We start from the raw sequence: 13,863 nt of genomic DNA on the forward strand, positions 1-13,863 counted from the left end.
GACGGATCTCACCCAGCAACGCCAGTCTGCTCCAAACCACAAAAAAGTGCTTGTTGGGAGCCTGACTCACCGCCTAACTACAACATAAACCACACAATAAGTTGGGTGATTGCTTGTGTTGTCTTTGCTGTCCTTTAGTTGTGCATGTACAGTGGTGTAGCAAGCAACCATGTAATTGTAAATTTAAAGTGAAGTCAATAAGCTAAACTTAAAAAAAAGACTCACCCATTTGTGCAGGGAATGCAGCTAGTATCCTGTCGCACACATGGTATTCTCGTCACCTTGGTAAGGCGTGTGTCATGCTTTGCTAATGATAACCTGAATTGCATATTTCCTAGAATACTTCCCAAAATGGATCAGGCATCCTAGCACGAGGGTTGAATCACTGTCACATGATCCCTTGCTGCTACCAGGTATTTCTGACACACACACACACACACACACACACACACACACACACACACACACACACACACACACACACACACACACACACACACACAGAACCTGTGGAATGTGCATTGCAACCCTGGCAGCTACTTTAAAGAACTATTTCTTTAATATCCCATAAAACTATATAATATTCATAGAACAAAAACAGAATATCTTATTTGGATTTCCACAACAATACAAAACAGTTCTCACATCAAACATCCAACATACATATGAACAAAACAAAGACACATATGTGTTCATAGATCTTTATGGATCTAAAGCATTTTCATAGACCTACAATACTAGAACCTAAGATCAACAGCGTTGCTTGACACGTGTCACCTTGCTTCATCAAAGTCATTTGAGGCAAGCAGGTGGCCCCAGCACGGAGGACTGTGGCACGGTGTGCCACAGTGACACCCACCCGTCTGCACGGCGACAGCTCAGGAGCAGAATGTCGTGGTTGGGGGACACGCAGGGCGGGCCAGCGGGCCTCCGAGCTCGGCAGATTGCTGGCCTACAACACCTGCTGAGGGGGGATATATCCAGAAGGGCAGGTACCCTCCCCCCCCCCCCCCCCCTCCCTAGTCCATGAGCCTCGCATGCTGTGCAGGAGGAGAACAGAGCGGTCATAAAAACGATAGGATTAGGGAATAAATAGAGGAGAATGAAAACATGAATAATCTTGATTACAGTCAGCGCTGTTGGCCTCTCATCAGAGACATTTGGTTTGTTTTCAAAAACCATCCCACGTTAATGTTCAATGCACAACGCTCCCAACATTCAACGGGGAGTTGTGAGAGACAAACTAGGTCCTTAACGATAATGGGGTTTGTTTACTGTATACTTCACTCCCCTGGTAAGTACTGCACCTTTCTTTTCCGAGGCATGTAGCAGTACCTCTGCTGTCCCCTGAAGCTTTTGATCAGAAGAACAACTCGCCGCAGAGGAAAAAGGTTAAAATAAGTAAATATGAATATATGTTCACTTCCTTTGTTCTCGTGTCGGTTCGGTCTGTCAGGGTCGGGTGCTGCAGGAAAAAGGAGGTATTGTTCCAAATATAGACGACTCACAAACTAACAAAAAGGTCTTTAATAAAGCAGCTAAATATCTGTTCTGTGGACAGGCAGAAAAAACACAACAGTTACACTGGGGTTAGCGATCAGTTACACTGATTAGAAATGTTTGAAGTCCAAATAAAGTATCTTAATAAATCCTTTCTTCTCTCTTTTTTTCTGTTCAGGTTATTAATGTAAGATCGAAAGCCTTCACTGCCCTCTATTGTGCTCTAAGGAAGTTTCACTTCATCTGCCATAACCTTCTGTAGTCTGTGTTATTATGGTATGCATTCATGAATCAGTTACAACAACAATGTACACAACATTTTACAGATCAACTGTAATCAGTCATCAGAATCAACTAAACAAAAAAAAGTATACATCTTTTGGTTGATGTGGTTATAAGGATTATACCACATTTATATTGGATAAATCTGTAACAATATTGAATTATTTTAATGAGTTTCTCAATATATTCTCTGAATCCGGAAACACACATTCCTGCATTCAACCTTGACTAATGAGGGAAAAAATTGGAACTATTATCCTATCTGTTATTTATTTGCCTATTCCAAGCTGTAGCCAAAAATAACTCCAGCTGTAAAGGGGCTGGGGAGTAAAGCTAGTTAACAGTTTACATGCAGCAGTAGCTCCCAGGCTCGTTTCCATGGTGCCTTAACGTGTCTGGTGAAATCTGTGCCGCTGTTTGTTTAAGCTTCTAGGGGGAGCAGGGCTAGCTGCTCACTCCCTGCCGTCAGAAGCCTGTGTTGACTCTAACGGCCTCGCTCATATATACGGCCACATGGGCTACACAAGCAGTGGTGGAGAGAAGGGCAGGCAGCCATTGGGAGAGAGGAAGGGGTTTTGGTTTATTAAGTAGGCCTATGGGGAAACTGTCAGGAATGTCACAAACAGATGTCAGAGTTGAACAGAGAGAGTGAAAATAGGTCTAATTTACATTCTTTAACTGCTATGGCAAAATACTAGTTGAAGAGAGTCTTATCAAGTCGCTTTAAGTAGTTCAAGATTCAAGATTTAAAGGATTTTATTTTCCACATAGCCTACTAATACAGGATATTACGGAACCCGTAAAGGGACAGCGGGAAAAATAAATAAAAATTAAACGTTTCTCGTGCGCACGAGAAAGTATCTCATGAGCACGGGGACATATCTTGCGCATGTGTGTGTGTGTGTGTGTGTGTGTGTGTGTGTGTGTGTGTGTGTGTGTGTGTGTGTGTGTGTGTGTGTGTGTGTGTGTGTGTGTGTGTGTGTGTGTGTGTGTGTGTGTGTGTGTGTGTGTGTGTGTGTGTGTGTGTGTGTGTGTGTGTGTGTGTGACGTGAGCGAGTGTGTGGACGAGCGAGGAGAGCGAGCAATAGCGTGCGCGTGTCAGTTTAGTGAAGTAATGAACGAGTCCGGTTGTGTGTAAGAATAAAGTAGGCCTACCCAGCCTGTCAAGAATATAAGGAGACTATAAGGAGACCCACTGTCGGTCAAAGTGAAGGGTGTTGCCCCCGAGAGAGCATCGGTCCTGGAGGGAACGTATCACCTGTGCTCCTCGGTCTGGGAGCCGACAGCAGGAAAGGTGTAACTAACCATCTCGTAGTTGGAGGCGGAGCGCAAGAGAGTATACGTGATCCAATAATTTGATGTAAAAATAAAGCACATTCATTTGAATGATTTTAGCTTGTGTGTGATTTATCGCGGGCACGGGCACACACAAGCTAAAATCATTCAAATGAATGTGCTATATTTTTAGCTCACACACTATTGGAGCGCGTATAATCTCTTGCCTCCAACTACGAGATGGTTAGTGTGCCTTGTAGTTCGGAATATGGTCCTAACTGTTGCGGGGAGCATAGGACCCTTTTTCAGAAAAAGGGTCCTATGCTCCCCGGTATGTATTGCTACAGGGGAACATAGGACCCTTTTTGGGAAAAACGGGGAACATAGGACCTTAAAAAAAAAAAAAAAAAAAGGGTCCTACATAGGACCCGGGGAACATAGGGATGACCCCCAGGGATGACCCCCACTAGACTGCATCATGCTGAACAATAAATAGGCTACTTTATTAAAATAAAATCTAGATTTACATGTGCACTTATTCACATTTAAAGTACACACACACACCCACACACACACACACACACACACACACACACACACAGCCAGTGATATGCGTACGATACTTTCTCGTGCTCGCGAGATACTTTCTCATGCGCACGACAAATTTCTCGTGCTCACGAGATACTTTCTCGTGCGCACCAGATATTTTCTCGTGCGCACCAGAAACTTTCGCGTGCGCACCAGATATTTTCTCATGAGCACCAGATACTTTCTCGTGCTCACGAGAAACGTTACATTTTTTTTCTTATCCCATGTCCCATAACAGTTCCCTAAACTGTGAAATGTTTGTGTGACGTAAAAAAACCCACAATAGAATAAAAATACAATATAAGTTTTAAAATAAATGAAGAATATTATGAATATGTATGCAATGAAAACTGGATAAACAGGGCGATGTACAAATTGTATTGTGCAATATGGCCAGGGTTAAAGTGTCAGTGTGCAGGGGGGATGGGTGGGGGGATTGTCCAGTGGTCTGGTATTACTGAGTGACTAATTAGTTCAGGGCTCTGATTACCTTCCTCGGTCTCTCTGTTGTGGTGGTGTATTGGGGGGGGGGCAGCATTTAGGAATGTTGCTTAGTTAGAGTACAAAAACGTATTCTTTATAAACGAAAGAAATGTTAATTAAACAAAAATAATGATTTTATATCATCACATAATTATTAATAAAAAGCTTATTTATCACCCCATATAATGTTCTATAAATTGTCGTTATTGCTGAAATGGATTTTCTTTAACTCATGCCAACAAAACCTCCCCCATTTCGATAAGTATTTCCATCTACTGTCATGCCCGTCCTCCAGCCAGGTGTGGAGACTGGTCAGCCTACTGCCCAAAGGACTGGCCCCATATATGGGAACACAAACAAAGCAAAGTCCATGGGAAAAGTAATGAATGAAGGATGTCCTTCACCGAGCAGGCTTTAACAGAGAGGACAGCCCGCAAGAGAGTTGATATTTCTCTTTTTTAAAGAAATGGTCTTTAGAAATCTGTTTAAGTTATTTTTAGTTATCAGATTGAGTCATAATAATGGAAATATAACTCAAAACAATCTGAAAGGGGATCAACATTCTGACAACGGCTAGATGGTGAGTATATCTTTGCTTGTGTGCTTGCTTTTTACCTATTTAATTTGTTCTTTATTTCATCCACTTTTCAAATTTTAGTGGGTATAGGAATACAATCAGTTTATATATTTTCTTCCCAACTGCATACCATTTTTGGAATTTAGTTTGAATGCATAATATCTATTCATACACATAACAATGGGAAGTATTGAATATTGAAGGACATTGAAAAGAGGTTTTGGTTTTCTACTTTGGCATACTTTACAGGCTTTCGTAACCAACATGCATAACTCCTGTTGTAGCCAATAAACTAGTTCAAATGCTCACTTTGGGGTTAAATATATGGTTTGTTATTTTGTGTAATGCAACCTTATAATGGACACTCATATTGTCAGTTATCAGTTTGGCTGCTTTCCAATTAGTAACCGACCAGAACACATTCAAACTAAAGATTCAAGATTCAAGTATTGATTATATAATTTATTATATATTTATTATATAAATGCACGTTAAATGTCAGATATATTGGCAAAATCCCATTCTTAACAAATTGTTATAATTCTGCTTTTGTATTGTGCCACTGGAATAAAGGTGAATGGTTGGATGAATTAAATATTGGTTATTCATTAACGGAAAACGGAATTAGTCATCAAAATACTCGTGATTATGAGTTGTATTGCAAATGTATTCTTCTCTAGTCTACTATAGTATGTTAGATATTCTGGAAAAAATATAGGGATGTCTCTGAAATACAATTAGAATATGTAAGATATTCTGGCAAAAACATAGGGATGACTCTGAAAAACAATCAAGGTTGAAGTATGCAAATATGTCCTCTACTGTGTATGCCTCTGCTGCAGACACACTTTGTATCACATCCCTGTCTTCTTCCGAAGTCCAGGAAGGGGTGTTGGTGCTGGAGGTGGTGTCTCCCAATGCTACAGAGTCTCCCCGTCTACCCCTCAGCGAAGGCCACCACAGTCCCCGTCCTATGGGTCCCACTGCTGGTCATCTATGTCCTAGCTGACAAGCTCCAGCGTTTTGTGGCAGGGATTTTCATCCCGCAGTATCACTACCCGTACGTGGTGGCTCTCTGCTTTGCCCAGGTCGGTACCCGCTACTCTGAGGACACCCACTGTTTACACTGATTCTGTGTTTGACTAGTGGGTGACGGTAGCCAGTAGTGTATCCATGTGTTTGTGATGGAGGCATGGCAATGACCTACTCTCATCGCATTGTATTCTTTATGCAGCCTTTTTTGGATAATGAAGAAAGCCATATCGAATTCAGTTTGAAAAGTATTTCTGTCTTCGTTCAATCTGTTAAAAGCATGCTCATGAGGACGGATGGAAAGAATATCAGTCCAAATCAAATGAACCTCTCTGTGCAACAAGACACATATCCCATTTGTATCACATGACGTCTCCTTTCTCACCTCCTAGTGTCATGATCTTCACTCTTCACGTCCTCCACAGGTGGTGCTCTCTCTCCTCGTGCTGAACCTCCTCCACCTCCTCAGGCTGGTCTCTCTGAAGAGGTGCTCCCGGGCCCTGGGCGGCGAGAGGCTGCTGGTGCCGGCCGTCTGTGGCGGCGCCCAGGCCGTGATGGCGCTGTGGGCCCGGGCCAACAGCTCCGTGGACGGCGGCCTCTTCCCCCTCGCCGCGTGCCTGTTGCCCCTGGTTACCGCAGGCTGGAGCCACACCCTAAGGCTGGCCGCCCCGCCCTCGGCCCGCGTCACCGGGCTGGTCGGTGCGCTGAGTGGCATGTCGCTGGTGGTCACAGGTGATACCAGCCGTCTGAGGTGATGCGTCTGTCTGTTTATTATTTACTCCTCTGGTCGGTGCTTTCATAAGGAGTGGATTAAAAATGAGTATTTTTTGGTATGCATGTCTTAAAGGAGCAGGGAGGGGCTAGCGATTCAGACATCATGGCCAGTACGCTATACTTTATTAATTTATATCCAGATCAGTTTCTTTCTTTATAGAATCTTTGGGACTGTAGTATAACTGTAACCAGCAAATAAAATCGACTTGAACAGATAAGGACAAGGAAACACACTTATATAGCAGTCCCCTACTCCTCACCGGTCCACCCGTCTCACCTCTCAGGGTCCCAGGCCACGTTGTCGGGCACCCATCCTCTGGAGTACCTCTACGCCCCTCTGAGCCTCATCCTGCAGGGCCTCGCCCTGGCATGGCTGGCCAAGGTCTCGGAGGCGCAGCGTCACCACCCCCACAACCAGCAGCAGGCCTCCTCCCTAGACCTGTACTACACCCATCTGGTCCACCAGAGCTGGGTGCTGGGCCTGCTGTGGCTCCTCCACCCAGATGGCCCTTGGTGGGCGCTGACAGAGGGCAGCTGGTGCTGCCTGCTCTTCCATGGGTACCTGCTGGCCCTACTCCTGCTGGGGGCGGGGCTGCAATGCGCCGTCTACCTGACTGCTCAGCGCTGGTCGCCGCTGGCTGCAGCGCTGCTCTCTACGGGGCCCGAGCTGACGGGACCGCTCCTGTCCTTCTATCTTTACTAAGGGAGACTGCGTTGTTTTGGCAAGGACTGTATACATGCGGCCTGCGGAGTATTCATTTTGTTTGTAAGTTGCATTACAAGTGATTTATAAAAGACATGCAAAAGCCGAGTTAGAGGATATTAGCAAATGATCGTAATGCAATTTATAAAAATATGCAAAGAAAATAACTGCATGTTTCATCCACGTTTACAAGTACACACCGGTACTAATCATTACTAGCTCCACCTAATTTTGGCAGAGTACGCTGTGCAATTCTGATTATGCAACCAGTGTTTTGCTCAATCAGGAACACGATCAAGGGTGCAAAAATTAAAAACGAATGGATCCAAAAAAAAACCTAGGCAATGTATAACTTGTATTGAGTAAAATAATCGAGCCCATCTAGTGTCCTTTGTAGCCACTGCTCTGATGAACAATTAATGCTTCACCACTTGGAGTGGAGGAGTGGAGAATCGGTAATGTTTGTTCAACTAGTTGAGGACTTGGAATGTGAAGTTATATGCTTTAAAAGTATTGTTAGGAGTCTGTCTAGAAAATGACTGAAAGCTAGTTAGTTAACCATACAAAGAAAGGCTGTAAAGTATTTATAAAAGTCATTTTATTTTGCCTACGAGAGTGTCATTTAAGTGCTCTGTAAAAAAAACTAACATTAAATGCCAAACAGTTTTACAAGATGGTATCAACATTTTTCACAACTTCAAAAACGTTTACGGTCTTCCATAAGTGAGAACACTACGAAAAATGTTTAACACCTCCAGGGCGACCCCTAGGGCTACAAGGAAAAGCCTGTGAACTTTAAGGAAAAGGCAAAACCGTATCAAAAGGGGGACTTCAGCTGAGCGAGCGAGTTACATTCAACAGGCCCTGCTCTCTTAGGAAGGGTCGTTGTTCTGGGGCAGGTGGAAGCCCAGGCTCTGCAGCAGGTTAGAGGCAGGGCCAGCCAGGCCTGCCTGGGAGCTCAGGGACTCCAGGAGGTTAGTGACCAGGTTGAGGTCCACGTCCAGGGGCTGGATCTCCTCATCCTCCTCCTCCTGCTGCTCTGGATCGGCTGCCTCTTCTCCCTGTGAGCGAGCATCTCCTCTAGGGGGGAGCGTGGAACCGCTGGCCGGACGCTCCTTGTCACGATTCTGCAGGAAGGAGAGCAGCGGTTCAAGAGCGGGGTCACATTCGTCCTAAGCCCTGTTTTTATTTGGAATTCCGATTTTATTGGCTTGTTCGGTTCAAGAAGGGTTCCTCTTATGTATGAGATAAAGCAAGAGTACTGAACCATACGAAAGAGAGAATAACCCATTTCTTTCTATGTTGATGATAATGCGTATTATAGAAGAGGTGATGATATCATTACCTTCTGATTGAAACTCTTTCCAATGTGTGTGTCCATCAACTCATGGTCCATTTGGTCCATGTATTTACGAAGATTGTCTAGAGTTTCCGTTTCTTTTTCCCCTTGGGAACCGAAGAATACTTTCACGTCTTCACTCTTCTCATCATCTTCATCATCATCGTCGTCGTCGTCGTCTTCCTCATCATCATCGTCTTCCTCCAGATCATCAGAGTCCAATCCTTCATCGGTCCTTCCTTCATAAATAAATAAATCATATAAAATAGAACTAGAGGAAACAGAAGGAAATTGTGCCCCAAGTCTCTGGAGCAGAATATTACTGCTATACTGCTGTGCACACTACATACCTAGTAATTTGTCCATCGCACTGGCCATGGATACTGGATCAAAACTAAAAGGATCGTTTGAATGGGCCCTGGAGTTCAATAAAGACAAAAATAACAAGCAAAAAATATTTGGCTAAATAACTTCAAAGAGGAGGTTAGTCGTCTATTTATATCAAGCAGCTTTATCCCGTTATAAACTATTAGGAGGTAACATAACACTGCTAAAAGGAAGCAATATGACTAATTACTTCTAGTATTTAGCCATTCTTTATCCAAAGCGACTTAGTGATTGTGGACATCTAGAGAAATATGTCATCAAGGAGCAGGTAGGGGCTTGGAAGCCTGGGAACCAGATGAATCTCGCAACCTATTGTAATATTTACTCATTTGCTGTGAGTGCCTCTACGGTGCTCCTGTGCACCATAATAATATTTATCCCGCTTCATATTAGATAAACGGTTGTGAGTGGTCGGTCTATCTCGTACTAGGCAAAACATTTAGTATGGGAGGCTAGGGGCTAGGGGCTAGGCATCTTGCTCAAGGATGCCTCCAGCTAGGCTGAGGACATTGGGGATCTAACCCAGAACCATTCGTCTGGGGATCTCACCCGTGCCACAATAACTCTCAACCCTATCCTGTACTGCCTAGTTCACATGAACCACATCTATTTGGGGTCTCACCAGGGTAGCTCAGCGCCCTCGTGGGACGACATGGCACTGAGGAAGCTCTTCATGCCCTGTGTCACGGCTACCAGGCTGATGCCGGCCTCCTCCCCCTCTGGATCCTCCCTCTTCCCCTGGCCCTTCTCCTGGGTTGGTTTGGTGAGAGCGATGCCCCTGGCTCCCCCGCTCTTCTCCTCCAGCATACGCTCCAAGTCCTGAGAGGTGAGGTCCAGCCAGCTGTCGCCTGGGGACACGCATTGAGAAGCAGTTAGACCAGGACGGGTTACAGGGCCGGCTTATCTTTATCAGGTCAGGTCCTTTCTGATTTCATATACTTATTCAAATAAGTATAGGAAAATACATAATGTAGAAATAATTTATGTCAATGTTTAATTGAAGTTAAAAAATCTGTGCTGTTGGGTAACATCGCTGAGGCATCATTTATCCATTCCAGAAAAATGAACGGGGACACCAAGCCCCATATTCTAATATGAAAATAAGGAAATGCGGCCATTTGTACCATATTACATATCATTAAGAGTACGACTTAATACACATTTTGTGAACATTGCTGTCTGCTAGATTAATCAAGAACAATATTCTAGAAAGGTTGGACCAATGACGTGGTCCGATTTGGAGCGCGTGAATCCCAGTTGAGGCGCTACATTGAGCCATGATGAAGGAAGCCCATAGGACAAGACCTCCACGTTTACTTACTGTCAGCCGGTGCAAGATGGGACTCCTGCTTCTTCAGCTCCTCTATGTTGAGAGGAGCTGAATTTTTTAGCAGCATGAGAACCTCCTCCCCTGCACTCTGACCCCTGCACACATACACACACAAATAAATAACAGTTCTTGTCGTTTTTTGATATTTGAATGCGGAATTGTTATAAATTGTACAGTTAAAAGATCCACATTCCCTGCAAACATGGCTCTTACCCGTGTGTGAAAGAGAGTCTGAAAAAGTTCTCTGCAGATGTCATCAGTCCTCTATAGTGAACGGAGCCTTCCATTTGACCCTGTAACCATGACAACAAAGCTGAATTTAAAGTTCTGCATGCATCATCTATGCAAAGTTCCACATCAGGATTGAGAGACACAATGTGAATATTTGCAGCGCCGCTCGCATTCTTACTTCAACGCCAACCGAACGGCAGTAAATGTACTGCTGAAAATCGCTTGGTGTATTGTTTTGATTTTGTGTGGCATTTTAAAACAGAACACTACACCTGGTCCTTGTTAGACCAGGTGTAGTTAGGGTTCCCTAACCCTAATCAGCGATTAGTTGATAGGAACCCCCGCAGAGAAGGGCCACACTTGCTAATCTCTGGGGAGACTGCAGGTCTCTCCGTATGTGTAGGTCCTCGTGCATGAACGTTGTCTCTGTCAACACGGCAGTTTGCCTTCATGCTTGACACACAAGTGTGATTTGGCCTTCAGGCAGCCACTCTTATTGATGTGAATTGCAAACTATAATGGTATGATAGCCTTAACATGCAACACTAGCTATCGTAACAGGCCTAATGCATTTTGCTTCACCATTAACATGCTAGTCTTGCCTTGAAGTAGCCATTCTTCTTCAGGTTCTCTAGGAATCCTTTCCACTGAGGGTTACAGCTGGCTGGAGCGTCTGGCTCTGAAGAAGGTGCTCTACACTTAGAGCATAGGATCTCGAAGCCATGAGCCTTGAAAAACACACACACACACACACACACACACACACACACACACACACACACACACACACACACACACACACACACACACACACACACACACACACACACACACACACACACACACACACACACACTAAGAATCCCTCTTGAACAAAAACAATATGTGAATATCAAAAAAAAAAAATCACGGTTATGAATGGAAACGTATCAGCCGAGCCCACCAGTTTCATGCCCAGCTCGTATGATTTGTGCTGGGGGTGAGAGCGGATAGGCAGGGTAAAGCCACTTCTCCGGTCTGGGGTGAACTGTTGTTGCTGGAGTTGGGCATACAAGCATCGGGTGAAGGTAACCTAAAAAATATGTGCAGAAAGAAGGAAGATTTAACAATAATTATGATTGCTAAAATGTTTGCAGAGAGAGATGCAGTCTCACAGTTTTGCAACTCTCTCCTCCTTGAGTTTGTGTCAATTATATGTATTGGATGGTAATATAATAGTGTTTCAATGCATTTCAAACGGCAGACAAGCAGGACTGCACATAAGTTTACCAGGGTGTGGACGCGCGTGTCCGGGGGAAAGGTCTTAAACCCCCGGCAGGCCTGGAGATCCACAAGATCCCGGAGATAGAAGGCGGAAACCGCGGGCGCTATCAGGTCAGGCCGCTGGGCCAACACTTTGGCGATCCCCGCCGGTAAGAAGCAGTGAGCCCGGTGAAGGTTAGAGGTGATCTTCTCTGGGTACCTTATACAAGGACACGCACAATCATGCAAACACACAGTGAATTGGGTGTAATTGAAAGTTACTTTAAGAAAGTTACTTCAGCACTTTTCTGTTCCCAAAGGTCCTGTATGTAGAGTCTACCACATCCATGGACCCCTATGTACTATGCCTAGTTCATGCATTCAAAAAGACGGTTCTCTTGTTTGCGGTTACTCTAAAAATGTTGTTACGTTACACTAACAGAACCGACATTTCATTTTGAAGGTTGTTCTCTCACCCATTCAAACGCTTCCTCAGGGCTGAGCCAATTTTAGGACTTGCAAGGCAGTGCTCAGCGTTGGAGGAGAGGAAAGCTAAAGCCTGTGGCACAGTAGGGACCACATCTCTGGGAATCCCAACTGCACTGGAACGGGATGGACATGGCAGGATTTGAAACTGTCCCCTGTGAATGAATACCTGATTGGGGAGATAAGGGATCAGGTTACCAAGACTGCTACAAACGGAGAATATAGTCAGGATAACATTTTGATATTTTAAGTTAAGCAGAGCCTAAGCAGGTTTATTTGATATTCAATCAATATCCAAATAAATAGGCAGAAAGTAAGGAATAATAAAGACACAACATGTACAAGCAAAGTGTTGTTGGTAATTTCAGGACATCCTACCCTGTTTTCACTTGTTTCTGGACTCAACCACTTGGGAAGATAATCTGCCGCTTCAATCAGCAGAAACTCTCCATCGTTGTCCTCAACCCTGCACACAGAAACATGATTTCAGCATCACAGGTAAAGAGGCCCTACAAAACGGTCCCCCATCCAAAGGGACCATTTCAAACACTCTTACACCAGAACCAAAAGGTGCCAAAGAGCATTCATGAATTGAGGTAAAATAGGAATAATACCTCGCAGCTAGCTCGGGGAAGGCCTCGGTGATGTGCTGAAGGAGGTAAACTATAAACCATTCATCGTCCACGTTGTCCCCAAAGAGAGTGGTGCCTCCGATGTGAGCAGGAATAGCGTCTATCGGTACATGATTAACATGTTAAATGTTTAATCTAGACTATCAACCCTGGAAACACTGACTAAATAAATGAATTCGAAGTTTGTTGGTGGATCAAAAATAAATATTAACTCATACTACAAATTGGTTCGTTCATTCGTTTTGCTTTGTTGACTTGGCTACCTTTCTCCGGCTGATAGTTGAGGTTGAATGACTGGTGTTGCCAAATATATTTCATGAGAAGTGGGGCAATTCTGGCCAGAATATCTTCAACCAAATGCTTTAAACGTTCTTCATGGGTCTGAGAATCAGTGTCGTCCGACTGAATCAAAAATAGTTTGTACTGAACCACGTCTTCCTGCACCACTTTCCTTGATAGGGGGTCCATAGCGACGTTGAGTTCCGGGGTATTTCACCTGAAAATGAATGAGATCAACATTAAAATCGAATGATAGGTTGTAATGAACAAAGTAACAATAAAGTTATCATACAGACATAAAACAACAAAGGACATTTAGTAGCCAAAGTGGTTGTACAAAAATCTTACCTAGTTAAATTTTAAGTAACCTGAAGATTATTTATTTGAGTGATGACATTAATTGTCAGTTTGTATTTGCATGGCGTACTCATATCGTTGGATTAACGCATGGCTGTATCAACCTGACATTGTTGTCGTCCGGTCAAAAATCTTTCCGTCTACAAACACGGATTCAACGTTAATGTGCCCTACATTGGAAGTTTCTCGTCTAACATGTTACTTCATGGAATTAAAATAAACATGAATATTAAAAACCAGATACCCAAAATAATAAATATTTTACAGAAATACATCGATCTAAATAATATATAGGTGTCGTTCATGTCAGTAGTATAGAGCGTCCAGAACAATATGCAGACCTTTCATCCATGTCGCACATCGGAC

General features: G+C 43.8%; 2 protein-coding genes across 6 annotated transcripts; one reads left to right on the plus strand and one right to left on the minus strand.

The window, feature by feature from the left end:
• The first annotated feature begins 4,485 nt into the window (after positions 1–4,485).
• Positions 4,486–8,026, plus strand: si:ch211-248a14.8 (uncharacterized). Of its 3 annotated transcripts, none has more exons than XM_060072527.1 (4): positions 4,486–4,708; positions 5,548–5,793; positions 6,163–6,469; positions 6,796–8,026. In XM_060072527.1, the coding sequence occupies exons 1-4, from the start codon at positions 4,706–4,708 to the stop codon at positions 7,212–7,214; spliced, it is 975 nt and encodes a 324-aa protein (XP_059928510.1). In that variant the 5' UTR covers positions 4,486–4,705; the 3' UTR covers positions 7,215–8,026. The 3 variants fall into 3 exon arrangements, with proteins under 3 accessions (XP_059928510.1, XP_059928511.1, XP_059928512.1); XM_060072528.1 differs by having other exon boundaries at positions 4,487–4,708; positions 5,584–5,793; XM_060072529.1 differs by having other exon boundaries at positions 4,487–4,708; positions 5,589–5,793.
• ecd (ecdysoneless homolog (Drosophila)) lies at positions 7,796–13,858 on the minus strand. 3 transcript variants are annotated; one of them, XM_060072525.1, is made up of 14 exons: positions 13,839–13,858; positions 13,125–13,357; positions 12,844–12,961; positions 12,608–12,695; positions 12,220–12,398; positions 11,771–11,963; positions 11,445–11,573; positions 11,104–11,229; positions 10,484–10,563; positions 10,262–10,365; positions 9,563–9,788; positions 8,904–8,971; positions 8,560–8,792; positions 7,796–8,341 (listed from the first exon to the last, which is right to left on the minus strand). In XM_060072525.1, the coding sequence occupies exons 2-14, from the start codon at positions 13,327–13,329 to the stop codon at positions 8,087–8,089; spliced, it is 2,004 nt and encodes a 667-aa protein (XP_059928508.1). In that variant the 5' UTR covers positions 13,330–13,357; positions 13,839–13,858; the 3' UTR covers positions 7,796–8,086. The 3 variants fall into 3 exon arrangements, with proteins under 3 accessions (XP_059928508.1, XP_059928506.1, XP_059928507.1); XM_060072523.1 differs by having other exon boundaries at positions 13,489–13,849; XM_060072524.1 differs by lacking the exon at positions 13,839–13,858 and adding an exon at positions 13,568–13,651.
• Between the last annotated feature and the right edge of the window lie 5 nt (positions 13,859–13,863).

The sequence above is a fragment of the Gadus macrocephalus genome, chromosome 15 (genome assembly GCF_031168955.1).
Source record: "Gadus macrocephalus chromosome 15, ASM3116895v1".
NCBI lineage: Eukaryota > Metazoa > Chordata > Actinopteri > Gadiformes > Gadidae > Gadus > Gadus macrocephalus.